This window comes from Thamnophis elegans, chromosome 15, assembly GCF_009769535.1.
Source record: "Thamnophis elegans isolate rThaEle1 chromosome 15, rThaEle1.pri, whole genome shotgun sequence".
NCBI lineage: Eukaryota > Metazoa > Chordata > Lepidosauria > Squamata > Colubridae > Thamnophis > Thamnophis elegans.
This window is the reverse complement of record NC_045555.1, coordinates 14874995-14896839: the sequence shown is the minus strand read 5'-3', so window position 1 is coordinate 14896839 and position 21845 is coordinate 14874995. Positions and strand designations below refer to the sequence as shown.

The window sequence follows — 21845 nt, the reverse complement described above, 5'->3', positions numbered from 1 at the left end:
ACTTGCTGAGAGTCATGGTTTACCACCACCTTCTTTGCTGTTTTGTTCACAGACTTCTATCCCTACATAGTTTATTTACACTACTCAATTCTATACAGTTACCCTTTCATCACATTGTTGTGTCTATATAGTTATAGTCTATCAAGAGACTCCTCTATCTTGCTAGTATCTGATGATCTATTAACTATTGATTATACACCCATCATTCTAAGAAATTTTCTCTCTATAGATGTATATTAATGTCAAGTCTTCTTTAGCTATCAAATTTCTATTACTTTTTAATATACCTATGAACCATCTATCTATATCCATCAAGAGACTATATGAATCAATTAAACAATAGTCAAGAAACTCCTCTATCCATTTCTCTGTCTCTATCATCTATCACTTATCTGCCTGTCTATCTCTAGCAATCTATCTATCTATCTATCTATCTATCTATCATCTTTTTTGCATTAATCATATCTAGATAGATAGCTATCTCTATTCGGTCATCATATCTATCTATTTCTTCATTGTGTCTGTCTGTCTGTTTGTCTATCTATCCAATCTATCTCTTCATCATCATATCTATCTTTATATATATATATATATATATATATATATATAAATATATATAATTTATATTTATATTTATTCTTGGTCATCATATCTATTTCTTCTTCATCATCATTGCATCTATCTATCTATCTATCTATCTATCTATCTATCTATCTATCTCTTCTTCATCATTGTATGTATCTATCTATCGCCATCTCTGTTTATTGTCTGTCTTTCCATATCTGTATCTCTCTCTATCCAGACATTTTTTCTATATATATATATATTATCTATCACTCGAATGATCAAGTGAAGAGACTCCCATTCATATTCTTTCCCCCTCCCCTCTGTCTGCCTATCAAAAACTCCTTCCTTCCTCACTTCCGGGGTTTCCCTGGGCTGCCCGTGGGAGGCGCTCGTGACGTCACGGGGAGGCGACCGTCGTCGCTCCGCCGTGTCGTCAATCGGTCGAGCTTCTCTGCCGGCGTGGTGTTCTCTTCCCTTCGCCTTGCTCGCTTCGGGCCGACCGGAGCCATGGTGAAGGAGCAGTTCCGTGAGACGGACGTGGCCAAGAAGATGTGAGGCCGGGAGCGGGCCGTGGGGGGTGGGGGTGGCTGTATGTGTGCGCGTGCGTGTTTGCGTGTGTGTCTTTGGGGGTGTCTGTACATGTGTTTGTGGGGGGGTTGTGTTTGTGTATCCTGTTTTGTATGTGTTTGTGTATCCCTTCATTTGTGGGTATGTTTGTGTGTGTGTGTGGTGTTTGTGTGTGTTCATGTGTCTGTTATGTTTGTGTGTTTGTGTATTTGTCCATGTTTTGTGTGTGTGTGTGTGTTGGTGGTTGTGTTTGTGTGTGTTGGTGGTTGTGTTTGTATGTCTGTTCTGTTTGTATGAGTGCGTCCATTTGTGTATCTGTGCATTTTGTGTGTGTTGATGTTTGTGTGTGTGTTCATGTGTCTCTTCTGTTTGTGTGTGCCTGTTTGTGTTTTTATCTGTTGATGTGTGTGTATGTTAGTTGTATTTGTATGACTTTGTGCGTGTTTGTATGTCCAATCAAGGAGAGAAGCAACTTAAAATTGAGGAGAAATTTCCTGACAGAACAATTAACCAGTGGAACAGCTTGCCTCCAGAAGTTGTGGGTGCTTCATCACTGGAGTTTTTAAGAAGAGATTAGACAGAAACTTGTCAGAAATGGTATCTGGTTTCCTGCTTGAGCAAGAGTTTGGACTAGAAGACGTCCAAGGCCCCTTCCAACCAGGATGGATAAAAATCGATGATTTTTAAAAAAATAAAACCTATTTTTTTAATTTAAATTTATTTTACTAAAATGCTTTCAGAGTAAAAATTATCTAAAGATAGTTTTCTATTTAAGATACATTAATAGTTTATTTTATTCAGCATGAAATGGAGCTTAGTTATGTAGCATGAGGCTGTATATTCTGCAATATTTACATTTTTTGTAAACTGATTCAATGAATCCAAGCTCTGCAAGCTGAGAGAACATGCACTGCATTGATGCATTCACACCATTTCACAGTAACCATGAGATAAATCATAAAACAAAGTTCAGGAATATTCCTTTATCCCATTTGTTTTGCAAATCTATGTACACTACAAACTGGTTTGAAGAGAAATGTATGTACCACCAGGCTCTATGTGTGAGGAGGAAGGACAAGCAGTAAAAATGAAAGTGAAACCTAAGAAGCTTATAAATATAATATTAAAGGGCACCTGTCATTTCAGATCCATCATGGCAGCGCTTGTTAGCGGGCATCCACTCACCTGCTGCTCACCACATCCTTCACCTAATTGTGTCACTGTTGCATCACCAGCTGTCCCATTAAAGTGAATGGGACTGTCGGTGAGTCAACAGCAGGTCAGAGGAGGAGCCGCTGAGGGGGAGAGATGACAGTTTATCTTTAAAAATTACAATTTAAATCAAGCCTTTTTACTAGTGATTTAAATTGTGATTTAAATTAACTATTTACCGTATTTTTCAGAGTATAAGATGCACCTTTTCCCTCAAAAAAGAGGCTGAAAATCTGGGTGCGTCTTATACACTGAATACAGCATTTTTTGCCTCCTGAAACCCTGCCTCTTCACCAAAAATGGCCACGCAGAGCCTGTAGAAAGCTTTCAGAGAGCTCCTGGGGGCTGGGGAAGGCAGTAATGAGTGAAAAATGGGCCCCAGCCCCCAGGAGTACTCTATAAGCCTCCTAAAGGCTATGCATACAATTTTGGGAGGTTTGCAGAGTGCAAAAACTTTTCTTTTAAATTTGCCTCTTCTTGTTTATATATATTTTATTCATTTTCACATTCCATTTTACAATCACTTATATACAGGGTATTTGCTATAAGGAAAAAAAATAAAAAATAAAAAAAAATAAAAAAAAATAAAAAAGTAAACACAACTCATCATTCACAACCCCACCTGACACTTCCATCCTCCATACACCCCATCTACCCCCTCCAACTTTCCTTTCCTCCCTCTAACACTCCCCTCCTACTTCCCTTTCCCCTCAAACCTTCCTTCTCCCCTTACTCCCAACACACCCTCCTTACATTCCCCTTACTCCTTCCTTACTCCTCCCTCTTCTTTCCCTCTACCTCCCTCCTTGGTGTATGCCTTTATTCAAGTGTTGTTTAATCTGATAAAAAGTAAAATAAACCAAGGAAAAAAAATATAAAGAAAGAAAAAAGAAAAAAAAGGGGGGGGAAAAAAACAACCGTATATAAGTGCATTCTTATTCTTATTGAGACTATGTTAACACCCACCCACCCCCCATAAATCCCCATCCCTAATCCTCCCGACTTCCCAGGGCCCACACCTGGCACTGCCTTCTATCTAAAGTATCTTGTGTTCGTATGGATTAAAAATAAAAGTAATATATTAAAGGAAAGAAAAACAAGAAAAAGGAAAGAAAAGAAAAAAGAAAAAGGAAAAAAAAGAAAAAGAACTCTTTGTGTTAAGCTCAGCCCCCCATCTTTATCTATGCTTAAATAGTGTAAGTCATTCTATCTATATTTTATTCTCGTCTCTTACTTCTTTGTTATTTACCCCAACCTCCTGTAGACTCTCCCGTTCCTCTTCCTTAACCTTGTATTCAGATAAACATTTATACAAATTTGTATAGACATCAATATACAATCTAGCTCAAAAATAATCCCTTCTAGTAAAATTTAAGCAGCGTGGATCATTCCACATATTCAAATATTACTTTACAGAAGAATAATCAAACTTTCCCTTCTAATAGGATTTAAACAGCGTAAATAATCTTTCTTAACCTTATTTTCAAACAGTAATTCAAAATAATCTAACCAAACTTTCCCTTCTTAGTAAAATTTAAGCAGCGTGGATCAAGTATTACTTTACACAAAAATCAGTTTACATTCTATCTTAAGATGATCCCGACCGGCTTTCCCTTCTAATAGGATTTAAACAACGTAAATCATTCCGCATGCATTTTACCCTCATCCCTTGCTTGTCTGATATTTACCACTATCAAATTTATGCAGACATTAGTTTAAGATCTAGCTCAAAATAATTTCACCAAACTTTCCCTTCTAATAAGAATTAAATAGCATGGATCATTCCACATATTCAAATAATACTTTCAACAAAAATCAGTTAACCTTCTGTTTTAAAAAATAATCTCGTCCAGCTTTCCCTTCTAACAGAATTTAAACAACATAAATCATTTTGCATCCTTTTACATATATACATTCAATATCGCCCCACCAATATACGTAAATCATTCCGCATGCATTTTACCCTCATCCCTTGCTTCTCTGATATTTACCACTATCAAATTTATGCAGACATTAATTTAAAATCTAACTCAAAATAATTTCACCAAGCTTTCCCTTCTAATAAAAATTAAATAGCATGGATCATTCCACATATTCAAATAATACTTTCAACAAGAATCAGTTTACCTTCTGTTTTAAAGTAATCCCTTCTAACAGAATTTAAACAACATAAATCATTCCGCATTCATTTTACATATATACAATCAGTATCACCCTACCAATAAGTTCCGCTTTTTCTACCGGAGAGAGGTCGCAAACCCCCATTCAAAGGTATTTCTTTGAAGACAATCAAGTCCTGGTCATCAACTCGCAGAGTATTATTATGAAACTTTTGCATAATCGCGTTTCTGGATTCTTTTGTGGAAAAATATAAAATTATGTCCCTCGGGAGCTGTCGCTGTTCCGCTACCAACGAGTTCTGGCGATAGATTTTCCGAATCTGCCAATCAAAGTTAAGTCCCGGGCTTCCCACCGCATGGCTGAAGGCTTCAACAAAGGTCTGTTTCAGATTCTCTCACTCCTTTTCGCGGAATCCTCTGACTCTTATTGCAAATGCCTTCTTATTAAAGTTTATCATCACGAGCTGTTCTTGAGTGTCTCTAATTTTTTGTTGTAATATTTGAATATTAGTAGTCAAATTAAAATTAGCCTCCTCCAGGCTTTCCAATTTATTCTCTATTTCAGCAGAATAATCTGACAGGGCAGACACGGCTGCAAACGTATTCGCCTTCATTTGGTCAATTTTAGACTTTAAATCATCATATAGCTCCAATACAAATTCCTTAATTTCTTGTTTAAAATCATTAAGCATTTGAAAGAAAAATTCCTGTGTTAAAAATTCTCCAGTAGAGGGCGTAGGAGACAAGGGCTGCGATTCCAGTATAGATTCTTTAGATTCTTTAGGCACATTTGTAGAGAGACGCTTCGATTTTGGCCTGGGTGCCATTATAAATAAACAGATAAACAGCGCTTTCGCTCCCCTCTGTTTCCAAAAAAAAAAAAAAAAAATTATTTTGTTAAGGAGCGGTCTGCAGGAAGGTAAAACCGGCTAAGTACATCCCCTATCAGTCACCAACGGGGAGAAATCGCCATTTTGAAGTCCGTTTAAACAAAGAAGCCTCTAAGACAAATGGTGCTGGTATTTAAGATAGTAATAAAAGCATAAATCTCACAGGAGTGGGACCCGCCCGTATTAATCCTAGCTTCAAACAACTTTGCTTTGTCCTGGGGGGGGGGGGCTCGCCTGTCTGGGGCTGCAAAAAAGGCAGCTGAGAAGAACTGGCTGGAGATAAAGCTCCGCTCACGCTGGATCTAATCTCTGTCCACAGCCAAAAAAAAGAGAAAGGCTGTGAATTACGAATAGACCCTAGCACACAGAGCTACTCCCTGCCCCTTTCTTAGCCAAAAAGGGGTGATATCTATGATCTTATTTAGATATACAGACCAGATCTCTGAGAGGAGCTCGGTTGAGCCCTCCTTGGCAACAGGCTCCGCCCCCCCAGATCCCTAAATTTGCCTCTTCAAAACCTTGGTGCGTCTTATACTCCGGTGCATCTTATACTCCAAAAAATATAGTAAATCAAATCCACCTGCTTCCAACTCTGTTAGTTTGTATCTCTACTTTATGATATTCTGTGGTGTCTTTTTGTTCTAGAAGCCACATCTGCTTTGGGATGAAATCTCCTGAAGAAATGCGGCAACAGGCTCACCTCCAGGTGGTTAGTAAAAATTTATACAGCCAAGACAACCACTCTCCTCTTCAATATGGCGTATTGGACCATCGCATGGTAAGCCTTCTAGGTGCTCAGTCTGTTTTAGTCACGGTGGCAGCAAGATTGAGGAAGTAAATATCTGAAGAGTTTGAGAATAAATGATGGTAAACTAGAACTTAGAAATTATTCAGCTGATTGGAACTGAGAAATCAGTAAAGCTCAGTGAAGCAGCTCTAAAACAGAAAGGATAGAATTTGTCTCATATATTCCTATTGAGGTGAAAGTACTTCCCTGACCATGCTGAGCCAATCCATGCTTCATTTTGCAAATTATATAATATTAAGTTTAGCTTCTTTGTAATTTGTTCATGTGCAAGCTCACATCTTGTAGAATTACAGACCCCTTACATCCTGGGCATAAACTGTTTGAACTTCTTCCCTCAAGACGACGCTAAAGGGCAGTGCACATCAAAACAATTAGACACAGGGACAGTGTGTCCGTTCGACCCCTCCCGTCCTGTCCCATCCCCCCTCGCTGCCTATTATCCTTCTCATTGTTCCTATTACCTATTTCCTTAGTTTCTTATGAGTATAACTTCGCTGTTTGTCTCTCATGATATATGTTGATTGCCTTTATTTGGTACCCTATTGTGATTTATGTTGATTGCTTATTTAATATATCCTATGACTATCGCTGAGTGTTGCATCTTATAGATTTATGATGAATGTATATTATGATAATGATGTATCACTTGTTGCTTGCATGTACACTGAGAGCTTCTATACCGGAAACAAATTCCTTGTGTGCCCAATCATACTTGGCCAATAAAGAATATTCTATTCTATTCCCATTCCATTCCATTCTGTATTCTGTTCTATTCCATTCCATTCCCATATTCTATTCTATTCTGTTCCACTCCATTCCATTCCTATAATGATTGTATTGCTTTCTGGGATTATCGCCATCCTTAAGACATCCTTCAGTTCAGATTTGTGCAAGATTTGTGAATCTAGAAATGGACCCTTCTGGAGCAAAATGAAATGTATCATTTTCCTCCAGATCCAGGTTTTCATGGGAATAGTTTAAAGTGTTTGTTGGAAATAAATTCTTTGCGCTTTAAGTGACTTGAGGTATTCCAGAGGTATTGGTAAAATACTTGAGGCACTTTTTTTTAAAGAAATCTCCACTTCAGGCCATGGATTGTTGTTACTTCTCTTTCTGAAAGTTTGTGATTAATTGGAGGAAAAAGTCTGATTCATCTAATAGTACCTTGACAAATTTTCATCTTCTTTTTATTCTTTTATTCAAGGGTACAAGTGAAAAGGATCGTCCCTGCAAAACCTGTGGAAAAAATCTGGCAGAATGTTTGGGGCATTATGGCTACATTGACCTGGAGTTACCTTGTTTTCACGTTGGATACTTCAAAGCTGTGATAGGCATTCTCCAGGTAAGTTCAAGCCAAAAACTGCAGAAGACGCATCTTTCATTGGAACTGATGTCAAGCTGCATGGTACCTTGAGTTCGGTTTGGAAAACGGTGCATTATAACGTGCAGGAATGCAAGGATGTGTTGGGCTCATTAAAGCAGTTACATCTCTTTCTGCAGTTGCACAGTTAGAGCGGAAACAACTTTCTAGAGCCCTACATGTCTGAAAAGTGATTCAGTAACTTTAATGAGGAGTGTTTAGGATGCGTTTACACTCTTGTTTGTGCCGAGTTTATCTGAACTATGACTTAGCTGTAATATATGGTTTTAATTAGGGGATAAATGCTCCTGCTAAGAAAAATGATGCAGAAATATGATATCTGTCTGTCTCTCCATCCATCCATCTATCTCCATCTCTATCACTATATTGTCTACCTGTTTGTCTATTCTATCATCCTTACTCCAACTTTACCCCCTCTCTGTGTGTATACACCACACACACATCTATATCCATGACCATGTATCCATCCATCCATCCCCATCTCCATCTCTATTTGTTTATTGTCTGCCTGCATGCCTCTGTCTTTCTCTTCCTGTCTCCCCCACTCTCTCAATCTCTCTCCTTTCTCTCTCTCTGTATATGTGTTTGTGTTTATTATCTATATCTATCTATCTATCTATCTATCTATCTATCTATCTATCTATCTATCTATCTATCTATCTATCTATCTAAAAGCAGGAGCAGAACTGTTTAGCCGTTGGATGGAAGTCTATCAGGGAATGTATTGAATTTTGTTGTCTTTATATTGCTTAAACAATGAGGTGTCCAGAATAGGTTGGAAATGAGCAGGCTATCCATTGCTAAATTCTTTGTGTGGTGTTCAGAAGAAGATTGATTGCTTGTCAGGTATTTGCTACCACGTATGTTTCTTTATATGTCTTGTATATAAACCACTGTTAATTGTCTAAGTCTCTTGTGTGCTGTGTTTTGCTGCTGGTTTGTCTCCTAAGAGTAGTCCCACTGCAAACACTCTGACATTTTTCTCCTCCTCTTTTAGATGATTTGCAAGACTTGTTGCCGTATCTTACTAACTACTGAAGAACAGAAACAATTTTTGGATTATCTGAAGAGACCTGGGTTGACCTATCTCCAGAAAAGAGGCTTGAAGAAAAAGATCTCTGAAAAATGCAGGAAGAAGAACACTTGCCCCCATTGTGGTGCTTTCAATGGTAGGTTTGATTCTCAACCCCCTTCATCTGCATCTTGACAAGACGATTGGAATTTACATATGGAGTTCAGCAAATAGCAATAGCCCTTAGACTTATATACCGCTTCACAGTGCTTTGCAGCCCTCTCTAAGCTGTTTACAGAGTCAGCCTTTTTTCCCCAACAGTCTGGGTTCTCATTTTACCAACCTTGGAAGGATGGAAGGCTAAGTCAACAGCAATAACACTTAGACTTATATACCACTTCACAGTGCTTTACAGCCTTCGCTAAGCAGTTTACAGAGTCAGCCTCTTGCCCCCAACAATCTGGCTCCTCATTTTACCAACCTCGGAAGGATGGAAGACTGAGTCAACCTTGAGCTGGTGAGATTCGAACTGCCGAAGTGCTGGGAGTCAGCTGTCAGCAGAATTAGACTGCATTCTAACTACTGCACCACTGCTACACCTAATATAGTAAAATAAGAGGAATGGATATTTGTTTATGGATGGATGGAAGGAAGGAAGATAGCAATAGCACTTAGACTTATATACCATTTCACCAGGCAGTTTACAGAGTTAGGATATTGCCCCCAATAATCTGGGTCCTCATTTTACCAGCCTCAGAAGGGTGGAAGGCTGAGTCAACCTTGAGCTGGTATGTATGTATGTATGTATGTATGTATGTATGTATGTATGTATGTATGTAAGGAAGGAAGGAAGGAAGGAAGGAAGGAAGGAAGGAATAGCACTTAGCCTTATATACCGCTTCACAGTGCTTTACAGCCCTCACTAAACGGTTTACAGAGTTAGCCTCTTGCCCCCAACAATCTGGGACCATAGAAGGCTAAATCATCCTTGAGCCGCTGAGAAGCAAACTGCTGACAGTTGGCAGAATTAGCCTGCAATACTGTACATTCTAACCACTGAACCACCAGGGCTCCTTGACCCTTTGCGGGGGAAAGTTGTCAGAGATGGTTTGCCATTGTCTTCTTCCTAAGGCAGAGAGAACGTGACTGGCCCCTGGTCACCCAGTTGGCTTCCCCAGTTTCTAGCCAGTGTCTTGAACCACATTACCAGATTGGCTCTCTTATCTCCATAACGGTCACCTTGAATATTAGTGTCCCCAACAAAAACCAACTGGGGCTGAATGTGCTCATTCTTCACATTTTGGAAATCATAACATTTGCACCACCTTTACAGTTTTTGGGTGGTATCCTTATGGCAGAAGACTCTTTTCGTTGCTTTTTGTGCTAAGCCGCAAACTCAGTTAAAGAGCGGATTCAAATATAACCTTGGTTTGGAACCTTGTTACCTTGTAGGTACTGTAAAGAAATGTGGCTTGCTGAAGATCATTCATGAGAAGTATAAGACCACCAAAAAGATTGTCGACCCCCTGGTGTCTGATTTCATCCAGTCCTTCGACACTGCAATAGAACATAATAAAGAGATTGAATCTTTACTGGGAAAAGCCCAGGTGAGTTAAAAACATATCAAACCATAGATTAGCCCAGTTCGCTCTTTTTTGTTTTTTTACAATAAGTGGATCTCCTCTATAGGTGATGGCGAACCTATGGGATGCAGAGCCCTCTCTGCGGCCATACGAGCCGTCACTCCAGCTCAGCTCTGCTGCACATGCGTGGGGGTCACAGGTGCATGTGTGGGGGTCATGCATGCATGCGCAGGGGGTTGGGGCACACCAGATGGTCGTGCATGTATTGCATTATAGGTGTGCGTGCACGTGCTTTCGGCACTCATTGCGGAAAAGGTTAGCCATCACTGTTTGTGTGTCTGTGCCTTGACTTGTATAGAAGGATCACAGGGAGAGCAAATTAGCTTAAATATTGGGGGGCGGGGGGGGTTTATAGTCCTTGACTTAACGACCATGATTAAGCCCGAAATTTCCATTGCTAAGCAAGACAGTGAAGTGAGTTTTGCCCCATTTTACAACTTTCCTTGCCACGGTTGTTAAATGAATCAGTGCAGTTGTTAAGGTAGTAACCCAGTTGTGAAGTGAATCTGGGTTCCTCAATTACTCTGCTTGTCAGAAAGTCACAAAGTATGATCACGTGACTTCAGGCAAGGCAACTGTCATAAATATGAACAAGTTTGCCAAGCCTTCGCATTTTGATCCCATGGCCTTCGGGATATTGCAAAGAGGTGAGAAACAAAAGTCATAAGTCACATTTTTCAGTGCTGCTGTAACTTCAGTCACTAAACAAATTGAAGGCTACAAATTCCTACCAGGAGGAATGATAATATGAATTTATTATTACTAAAACTACACTGTAACACTCTAATGGAGACAACTCACTGCGGGACAATTCAACAATTCAATTTAATTATTTTAAATAATTAAAAAATAATAATTTTTGTCATTCATATTTTATTTTGTCCCTTCTTTGGCATCCTTTCTTTAATGATTCTATTCCATTTCAATATTAGTGTAACTAATGCTGTGGTGAGTTGGCCATACTGAATTGGCCATGGCAAGTTGGCCATGGTGAGTTGGCCATGGTGAATTGGCTATGGCAAGTTGGCTATGGCAAATTGGCCCATGCAAGTTGGTAATGGTGAGTTGGGTGTAGCGAGTTGGCCATGGTGAATTGGCTGTGGCGAGTTGGCTGCGGTGAGTTGGCTGTAGCGAGTTGGCCATGGCAAGTTGGCTGCGGTGAGTTGGCCATGGTGAATTGCCTATGGCAAGTTGGCTATGGTAAATTGGCCCATGCAAGTTGGTCATGGTGAGTTGGGTGTAGCGAGTTGGCCATGGTGAATTAGCTGTGGCAAGTTGACTGCGGCGAGTTGGCCCTACTGAGTTGGCCATGGTGAGTTTGCTGAGGTGAGTTGTTGCCCTAGTAGGGAGATTTGGTAAAAATGTGACTCTATTGTTTTGACTCTTACAGGAGAACCTGAACCCCCTAATGGTATTGAACATCTTGAAGAGAATTCCTGCAGAAGACATACCTCTCCTTCTGATGAACCCTGAATCGGGGAAACCTTCTGACCTGATCCTGACCCGCCTTTTGGTTCCACCCCTCTGCATTCGGCCTTCTGTGATCAGCGACTTGAAATCTGGCACCAACGAGGATGATCTGACAATGAAGCTGACGGAAATCATTTTCCTTAATGATGTGATCAAAAAGGTAGCTGCTTTTGCTTCTTGCAGCTACAGAGGGAGGGAGGGAGGGAGGGAGGGAGGGAGGGAAGAAAGAAAGAAAGAAAGAAAGAAAGAAAGAAAGAAAGAAAGAAAGAAAGAAAGAAAGAAAGAGAAAAAAATTTAGCTTTGGGTTTTGTTTTGTTTTTGTTTTTTATTTACTTTTTTCCCCATCTTTTAATTTGAAGGGAAAAAATGAAAAATCTCCATGTTGTTTCCTTTTTTAAAAAATGATAAAGAAAATTGGTCATATATTACAGTACACATCTTACTCTCCCCCTCTCACTTTAAAATATAATTTGTAAAGTGGAATAGTTTTATTTAAAGCTTTTATTTTAGGCTGCTTAATTTAAGGCTTTAAATTTTATTTAAGGCAGTTTAAATACCAGGTCCTTCCACTTGCTGTACATAATGTGCTAACTATAGAGTGAAACTGTGACTGAATGCAATTTAACTTCGTCTATTTTACTGTTCCAAGTGAAACTAAATGAGAAAATTTACACGGGGCAAAATATAAAGCCATCCAAACAGAAGGCCACCGATGTACATTATTGTTTATTTTTAGCAGGTTTAAAAAAAAACAATTTCTGTAGTTAAATATAAAGAAAAGAAAGAGCTACAGGAACAAAATGAACCAGCTGACAGCAGATACGAAGTACAAGTAGCACTCCTGAAATTCCTAATCAATTGTGCTTAATGTAGCTTGGACAATGAGTCCCAAATCAGTATGAAAGGTGGTATAATAGTTGCAGGTGTCCCATGGTTTTACCTAGAGATTTTCTCTTGGGTTGGTCTCTCTCTTCTCCTCCCCACCCCTCCCTTTTTCTTCTCCCTCTCCTCTCTTCTCCCTTGCTCTTGTGTAAGTGTTTCCTGGAAGAAACTTCTCCCAGTTTGTTGTCTGTTGGGGTTGCAAGACCTGTTGGGGTTGCAAGAATCTGGTCTCCTATTAATTGTGAAATATTGTCTCAACTATTTCAAATATTGAACATCTCAAGATTGTTCTTTCCTCCTCATGAATTCAGACCAAGACATATTACGTCTCCATCTGGATATCTTATTGATTTTTCCTTCAGCTATTTTAATTAACAACTATTGCCCAATTCTGATGGTAATCATGTTTCTGGCTGTCCTGTGTTGTTTTCTGGCTCTGGTGATATTCTTGCCTCTTTTTTTTAACTCTTATTTTAGTTCTTGTTAAATTTCCACTATATGAGGGTCAGAACAATATTTACATCATCCTGATATATACGGTAAATTATTATTTTAGTTTTCCTGCACACGAGCTGTCTGTTTACAGAATAATGGAGAGAGGCTTTTATTTGACCCTATATAGGCTAAGGTCAAAGGGATGTGGTGGCTCAGTGGCCAAGCTGAGCTTGTTGATCAGAAAGGTCAGCAGAACAGGGTAAATATGCTGTCCCCTCAAAATTATGCAACACACAGCCTTAATGTCTAAACCACTGGCAACAAAAGTATGGCAAAAAATGGGCCCAATGTTTCCAAACTTCTGGTAGGCCCATTGGGCCTATTTTTTGCCATCCAGAAGCTCCGGAGGCTTTCCTGAAGCCTAAGGAGGGCCTACCGGAAATCCGGTACCAGAAGTACCGGAGGTCCGGCACATGCACGATGGAAGGGCATTGCATTATTGGTGTGGGCACACATGCTATTGCATGCACAAGCATCCTTTTGGCACCTGAGCAGAAAAGCATTCGCCATCACTTGCTAGGCCATCTTTATGTAGAGTAAAAAACCGTTTTTTCAGATCCTCAGAGAGTTCATTGCCATGAGGTGCCATGTTGAACTTCCAGTGACCAGTATGAGAGAGTGAGAGGAATAACATCAAATTTAACACACCTGAGACCTTGTCACACTAACCAGTCACATGACACCAGGGAGGGCAAATGTCTACTTGGGCCCCATTTGGACATGATCACTTAGGGGTGTATTAACTTTTGTTGCCAGCAGTTTAGACATGAATGGCTGTGTATTGCATTATTTTGAGGGGACAGCACATTTACACTGTTATACAAGCTGTATGCTCACTACTTTACATTGTATCAAAGTGTCATTTCTCCAGTGTTGTCACATGGAAAGATATACTTAAATATTTACAAAATGTGAATGGGTGTACTCACTTCTATGATACATTGTAAGTCTAAGTGATGTTACTATTGCTTAAGTTGCCCATGAGCCATTCTCTTTTAAAAAAAAGAGTAAACTTTCCAATGTTACAACCAATAATTTTTAATCTGTCTTTCTTTGTTTTGCCTTTTTTTGTTGGCTTCTCTCTGTTCAGCATAGAATATCCGGAGCCAAAACTCAGATGATAATGGAAGATTGGGACTTCCTGCAGCTACAATGTGCCCTGTATATTAACAGTGAACTTTCTGGCATTCCCCTCAACATGGCGCCCAAGAAATGGACCAGGGGCTTTGTCCAAAGGCTCAAAGGAAAACAAGGTTGGTGCTCCCCATTTTAGTCGCCTCCATCATTTGTGGGCCCCACTGTGAGGCATTCGGACGCCTTTTGAAAATTAATCCATATCTGGAGTCTCATTGTCGTCTCTGGTTACCTTGAAAGTTATGTGCAGGTAATGTTTGAATGTTTGAATGTTTATTTTATTTATATGCTGCCCTTTTCCCCCGAAGGGGACTCAGGGCAGCTCACAACTCAAACCAGGGAAGGGGGGATACAGACAAAATTAAAAATGACACAAAACAATGCATGATTTAAAATACACAACAGTCATACCATTCGAGACGGGGGCAACGGTTCCTTAGCCCCAGGCCTGTCGGAACAGCCAGGTTTTAAGGGCTTTGCGGAAGGCCTGGAGGGTGGTGAGGGTTCGAATCTCCACGGGGAGTTCGTTCCAGAGGGTTGGAGCAGCCACAGAGAAGGCTCTCCTCCGGGTAGTCGCCAGTCGACACTGGCCGGCGGATGGAATTCGGAGGAGGCCTAATCTGTGGGATCTAATCCGTCTAGTGGAGGTAATTGGCAGCAGTAATCCTCAGCAAAGGGATGCAGTGGCTCATTGGCTAAGATGCTGAGTCGATCAGAAAGGTCAGCAGTTCAGCAGTTCAAATCCCTAGTGTTGTATAACAGACTGAGCTCCCATTACTTGTCCCAGCTTCTGCCAACCTAGCAGTTCGAAGGCACATAAAAAATGCAAGCAAAAAAATAGGGACCACTTTTGGTGGGAAGATAACAGCGTTCCGTGTGCCTTTGACATTTAGTCACGCCAGCCACATGGCCACAGAGATTTCTTCAGACACGCTGGCTCTTCAGCTTTCAAACGGAGATGAGCACTGCCCCCTAGAGATGGAAACGATTAGCACATATGTGCGAGGGGAACCTTTACTTATGTGAATGACAACGTCCATGTCAGCCTCTGGCGATCACGTTACACAATCTTGAAAATGTTTAGCATTATTCTTGAGCCAAGGATGCCTTTTGCTTGCAGCCTTGGAAAGTGGATATGCACCTATAACAGACTTGCAAGCCTACACTTGGGTTTGTTTGTTTTTTCACTGAAACATCAATCAGGTTTTATTTCACTAAGTTCACCTTATTTTCCCTCTTTCCTTTTTTGTTTTTGTTCTGCTTAGGTCGGTTTAGGGGAAACTTGTCTGGAAAGCGAGTTGATTTCTCAGGCAGAACAGTGATCTCTCCCGACCCTAACCTGAGAATTGATGAAGTGGCTGTACCTGTCCATGTGGCAAAGATTCTCACCTTTCCTGAGAAGGTAGCTCAGACACGTTCTTATTCTCTTTGGGTGGCCCTTTCGTATAGAACTGTAATGGCAAACCTATGGCACGTGCCCAAAGTGGCACATGAAGCCATGTCGCCGGCATGCAAGGCCTGGCCTGTTTGGGTTTCTGGTGCACATGCCCACGCAACGATCAGTTGTCCTTCACACACACAGCAATGCCGAAAATCGGTGTGGGCATTCCCGCTGGCCAGCTGATTTTTGGGTGCACATACATCAGAAACTGGAAGTTCAGCTTTTCCAGAGCGCGATCCCTTCGCACATGGGGCATTGCCCAAAAAAAGCCTGCACATGGATGCTGGCCAGCTGATTGTCAGGCGCACATGCACACTAGATTCCAGAAATTTCTGGAATCCTTTCTGGAGCACAGCCCCAATGAACACGCGCACCCTCGTGATGTTTCTGTGCAACTTTTTGGCACTCGGTGCCAAAAAGGATCACCATCACTAGTATAGAAGCCCTGTCCAAGTTGCCCTCAGTTAAAGATTTCACACTTAGTTTTAATCGAATTGAATTAAGTCCTAGGTTGCATTCATAGAGGGATAGAATTAAGATCACATGAATTGTTAATGCCACTTTATAATACCTTGGTAATACCACACTATAACAAGCATCTAGTTTTGATCACCATATTTATTTTTTAAAAAGATGTTGAGACACTGGAAAGAGTGCAGAGAAGAGCAACCAAGATGATTAGGGAACCGAAGGCTAAAACATATGAAGAATGGTTGCTCAAATTGGGTATGTCTCATTTGATGAAAAGAAGGACTAGGGGTAACATGATAGCAGTGTTCCAATATCTCAGGGGCTGCCACAGAGAAGAACGGGTCAACCAATTCTTCAAAGCACCAGAAGACAAGACAAGAAACAATGGATGGAAACTAGTCAAGAAGAAAAGCAACCTGGAATTAAGGAGAAACTTCCTAATAGTGAAGATAAAGCACCAGAAGACAGGACAAGAAGCAATGGATGGAAGCTAATCAAGGAGAGAACCAACCTAGAACTAAAGAGAAATGTTCTGATAGTGAGAACAATCAGTGGAACAGCTTTCCCACAGAGGTTGTGAGTGTTTCATCACAGGAGGTTTTTAAGAAGAGGTTGGATAGCCATTTGTCTGAAATGAAATAAGGTTCCCTGCTTGAACAATGAGGAAGTTGGGGAGGAACATGGGCCAGTCCTGGGGGTTGAGGAAAGCTCAGATGAGGGCTCTCGTCAGAGGCAGAGAGGGAGTTAGACAACAGTGAGGCAGAAGAACAGCTGGAGCCTGTTCCCAATGTGTGCATATGCAGAGCTGCCAGAAGACAAGAACAACTAAGAAAGCAGGGTCAACGTAGGAGTAAAGCCACACCTTGGAGGTGATTGGCCCCTCCCATAGGAAACAAAAGGGGAGTGGACTTTTGCAGGAAACCATTCATTCATGTCAACAGTGGAAAGTTCTGTTTGGGATTATAAGAGACTCTGTGTCAAGTTTTGCTTTGCCCTGTGTTTGGAAACTACTTATCTGGCAACACTCTAAACAAGGTAAGGTGCATGTGGATAAACATTCCTCTGAAAGACTGTTTGCTAAGCCTTGCTGACAGTGAAAGAAAGGAATTCACAGTTGTGTAAATAAAAAAGGCTTTGTTGGGATCAAGGCTTTGCTTCTTGCTTTCTAAGGACGCCTGGGTGAGTTCTTTAGGTCATCGTAAAGGTTTGTTTTCCCTTACACTCTGGACCTTTAAAGGTGCATTTCCTTTCTTTCTCCTGCAGGTAAACAAAGCCAACATCGCCTTCATGAGGAAACTGGTACGAAATGGTCCCGAAGTCCATCCTGGCGCCAACTTCATCCAGCAGAGGCATACACAAATGAAACGGTACGGTCTTTGATCAAAAGTGGCATTTTTCTACTTCACTGTCCCTGTTCCTGCATTTTCAGTTGTTGGCTTCAGTCATACATAACCTCTTCAACACCGAGTGCCCAAACCAGAACGCGCATGCATGTGCATGCGCCGGAATGCTGGAAATCCAAAGACCAGCTGGCCAGTGCACGAATGCCTATTTTCTGGCTGTTTTCAGGCCGTTTTTCAAGCTGTTTTCAGGTTGTTTTTGACCCCAAAAAACAGACTGGTTTTTTTGGCCATTTTTCGGGCTGTTTTCAGGCGGCTTTCCGGCGCTCCAGCGCCCACAAAGACCAATGCCAGAAACCAGAAGAGCAGCTGGCGATGGCACGCATGCTCACAGAGAATGCTCTGTGTGCCACCTCTGCCATAGGTTTGCCATCACGGCTCTATAGTGTATCGGATGTAATACAACATGAAATGCGTGGTTTCTTCCTGTCAGTTTATTTCATTTCTTTTCCTAAGGCCCTTCTGTTTTTAAATGTGGGTAAAATTAACCCCTATAAACATACTTTTCCAGGAAAGCAGGGATGGGCTTTTAAGATGTAAAAACCTTTAGAGGCTTGGATTCCAATTCAGCTGATAGAAGCATGTGCAGTTTTAATTTAATCCAATTAACTGTACAGTTAAAAATGATTGTATTGTTGATCAGCACTTTGGACAACAAAGTGTGCTGCTCTTTCTTGTCCTGAACAATTGAGCGTAATGCTTGCGCTGCAACTTTTGATTGTTAGATGAATAACAGGTTTTTGTGGAAATCATTTTTATTACTAAAGAAGGCATTTCCAAGATATAAGGGGGCAGGGTTTTTCTGAGGAGGGAGTGAAAGCGGTAATCATTTCAACAATTAATTAAAAAAATCAATTTTTCTACTATTAGGAAAATGTTCTTACACAGAACGGACTAGCTTTCTCGAGAGGTTTTATATAACATCAAGCAGCTTCTAAAACCCAAGTAGACAGTACTTCAAAATATCTGTGTGTGTTTCCCCCCCCCTCAATCTAGGAATATCAAGAAGCAAACATAGAGATAAAGATCTAAGGAAGGAACTTGGAAGCCAAGTAAAAAAAAAGGCATAGCAATTAAAATATTGAAGTGGGCCAGAGACGATGAATAGACGATGATGATTATTATTATCTTTAATCATTGTTTTGATTTGCTTTTTTTTCTCCCTCTCTTTCTCTTAAAACATAGCAATTAAAGTTTTGAAGCGGGCAAGAGACAATGGATAGATGATTTCTTTTATGTTGTTATTCTGATTTGCTTCTCCCTTTCTCTTTCTCTTTCTCTCTTTTCTTTTTTCTTTTTTTTTAAGATAGGTGACTTGATTAGAAGTTAGAAAGGAAGGAAAGGAAAAGTCTTCTAATAAAGAGTGATATGATTAAAAGCTAGAATAGATTATAGAAATAAGAGAAAGGGGAATAGCAATTATACATTTTTATATAATAAAATGAAAATAATAAGAGAAAACATGGAATAACTGAACAATGATAGATTGCAATCTAAGACAAATGTGTATTGTTTACTAGAAATATATAAGTTGATTGAATGTAATAATTATGATTAATTTTTTAGTTTTATTTGTATGAGAATGTATGACACCCACATCACACTGTTCACATATTGATTTGATACATTTATAAAAAAAAAACTTAGAAACAAAAAATAATATTTAAGGGCAAGATTGAATCGCATTCTGTATTTCCTTTCTCTCTTCCTGCCCCTGCTCAGGTTTTTGAAATACGGAAATCGGGAGAGGATGGCACAGGAACTGAAGTATGGAGACATTGTAGAGAGGCACCTGATCGATGGAGACATAGTCTTGTTTAACCGCCAGCCCTCTTTGCACAAGCTCAGCATCATGGCTCATATAGTAAGGGCAAATCTACGTAAGGTTTCTCATTGTTTCATGGTCTTTCGTGGAATCAGCTTTCCATCTTTCCGAGGAGGGTAAAATGAAGACCCAGATTGTTGGGGGAGATATACTGACTCTGTAAACCATTTAGTGAGGCGGTAAAGCACTATGAAGCAGTATATAAGTCTAAGTGCTATTGCTATTGGAAAAGGTAAAGGTTCCCCTCGCACATATGTGCTAGTCGTTTCCGACTCTAGGGGATGGTGAGTTTCTGCCTTTTATGGGAAATATTCTGCCCTTTTTAATATTTCCTAAAATATTTTGTCTTCTTGGAGAGGGATGGGCTACAAGGGCTTCCTTCCTGAGCAGGGCATGGACTAGAAGACCTCCAAGGCCCCTTCCAACTCTGTTATTCTGTGATAAATAGCTAACTATTCCCTAGTTTCTGTAGAAAGTAGAACCAAACCTAAGTTGCAAAGGAAAACCCAAAGATGCTTTTTTTTAAGACAACTGGACTTCCTGGTTTTTCTTTGAAGATGTTTCGCCTTTCATCTCGGAAGAAGCTTCTTGGATGAGAAACAAAACGTCTTCCAGGGAAAGCAAAGAAAGTCCAACTGCCTCTTGAAAATGCACCTTTGGGACAACCATGACCTGGATGATGGAGAATCTCTGTAGATATTTGCCAAGCATCCCCATGGTCATGTGATCAAAATTTGGATGCTTGGCAACTGGCATATACTTAGGACTGTTGCAGGGTCCTGGAGTCACACGATCCCCTTTTGGGACCTTCTGACAAGCAACGTCAATGGGGAAAATGGATTCACTGAACCATTGTGTGTTACTGTATTCCAAAGCAAATATGTCCTTGTTGTTGTTGTTGTTGTTAAAACAGCCCTATTCAAAGCCATAGGACAGAAGCATTCCGTTATTAGCATATTGGCGTATTTAAAATCATCGAGAAAATGTGATTTAAAAAGTATTAGAATGTGCTGAAATGGACAGACTTGCAAAAGAAATAAAAGATAAAGGAGAATCTGAGTATTACTTAGTATGGAATTTATGGCGCAAAATGGCTAGAGGAAAGATGCAAAGAATAAGAAAGCATTAAAGGAAAAAAGATTAAGAAATTAGAAAACAATCATAAAACTGCATAATTAATAAGAGGAGGGGAATGTAAGATATATTGTATATAAAATAGTACAGAATAATATTTATAAGAGGAATATATGTATATAGAATGATATTAAGATGTATAGAAATAAATACGTTCAAAGAGTAATATGTATAGAAGAAATAGAAATGATCATATTAGTGTATGAAAAATGTGTAAATAGATATAGATATATAAAGGTATACATGTATGGATAAAAAGAGTATAATGGAGGCTTACCAATGTGGAAATGTTGCAAAGATGATATTTGTGTTTAAAAAATGGGGAAAAACCTGTTTAATAAAAAAACATTTTAAATAAATAAATAAATAAAATCCTTGAGCATTTGTTCTCTTTCTTACCTCGGATTGATGTTGTGTTTCAGGCTAAAGTAAAACCACACCGGACTTTCCGGTTCAATGAATGCGTTTGCACACCATACAACGCAGATTTTGATGGCGATGAAATGAATCTTCATCTTCCTCAAACAGAAGAAGCCAAAGCCGAAGCATTGGTCCTGATGGGGGTAAGCAAACCTCTTGTTCTCACCAGCGTTGCAAACAGACCCACAGGCCGCTGCCGAATTCACGTGGTTAGTGACAGCCTTCAGGAGTCGGAAGAGTTTTCAGCAGCGCAAATTGACCTCTCCCCCCCCCCCCCCCGAAATGAAGCCAGTCGATTCAATTTTGGTCACCATGATACAAAAAAATAATGTTGAGACTTTGGGGGGGGGGGAGTATAGAGAAGAACAACAAAGATGATTAGGAGACTGGAAGATGAAATGTTGAAGAACAGTTACAGGAATTGGGAATGTCTAGTCCCGTGATGGCGAACCTATAGCATGCGTGGCACAGGTGGCTCGCTGATCCCTTTCTGTGTGCACGCCTCCTGCCAGCCAGCTGGTTTTTGGGTCTCTGATGCCCGGGGGGGGGGTGCACATGCAGAGGTCATGCGCAAGGGGCAGGGTGCATGCAGGGGGGGGAAACGGGGGTCATGCATGCATTGCATTATGGGTGCGTGCTGGCAAAAAGGTTAACCATGACTGGTCTAGTCTAACGAAGGGAAGGACTAGGGAAAACAGGATGGCAGACTTTCAATATTTGAGAGACTGTCACAGAGAAGAAGTCAATCTACTCTCCAAAGCACCTGAGAGCAAGCAGGAAACAAAGGATGGAAACTCATCAAGGAGAGAACCACCTAGAACTAAGGAGAAACTTTCTGACAGTGAGAACAATGAATCAATGTAATGGGTTGCCTCCAGAAGTTGTGAGTGCTCCATCACTGGAGCGTCTCTAAAAGAGATTCGACAGCCCTTTGTCCAGAATTGTACAGGGTCTCCTGCCTAAGCAAGGTGTT

The 21845-nt window shown here is 40.4% G+C and overlaps 1 protein-coding gene across 1 annotated transcript in view; it reads left to right on the top strand.

The window, feature by feature from the left end:
- Nucleotides 1–962: 962 nt before the first annotated feature.
- POLR3A (RNA polymerase III subunit A) overlaps nt 963–21845 on the top strand; it is a 55325-nt gene continuing 34442 nt past the window's right edge. Inside the window, exons 1-11 of the mRNA XM_032232135.1 lie at nt 963–1118; nt 6002–6134; nt 7369–7506; nt 8543–8714; nt 10010–10164; nt 11591–11830; nt 14138–14300; nt 15447–15583; nt 17357–17460; nt 19216–19357; nt 20875–21015. Coding sequence (XP_032088026.1) covers nt 1075–1118; nt 6002–6134; nt 7369–7506; nt 8543–8714; nt 10010–10164; nt 11591–11830; nt 14138–14300; nt 15447–15583; nt 17357–17460; nt 19216–19357; nt 20875–21015 — 1569 coding nt within the window. The 5' untranslated portion in view covers nt 963–1074. The remainder of the gene's footprint in view (nt 1119–6001; nt 6135–7368; nt 7507–8542; nt 8715–10009; nt 10165–11590; nt 11831–14137; nt 14301–15446; nt 15584–17356; nt 17461–19215; nt 19358–20874; nt 21016–21845) is intronic.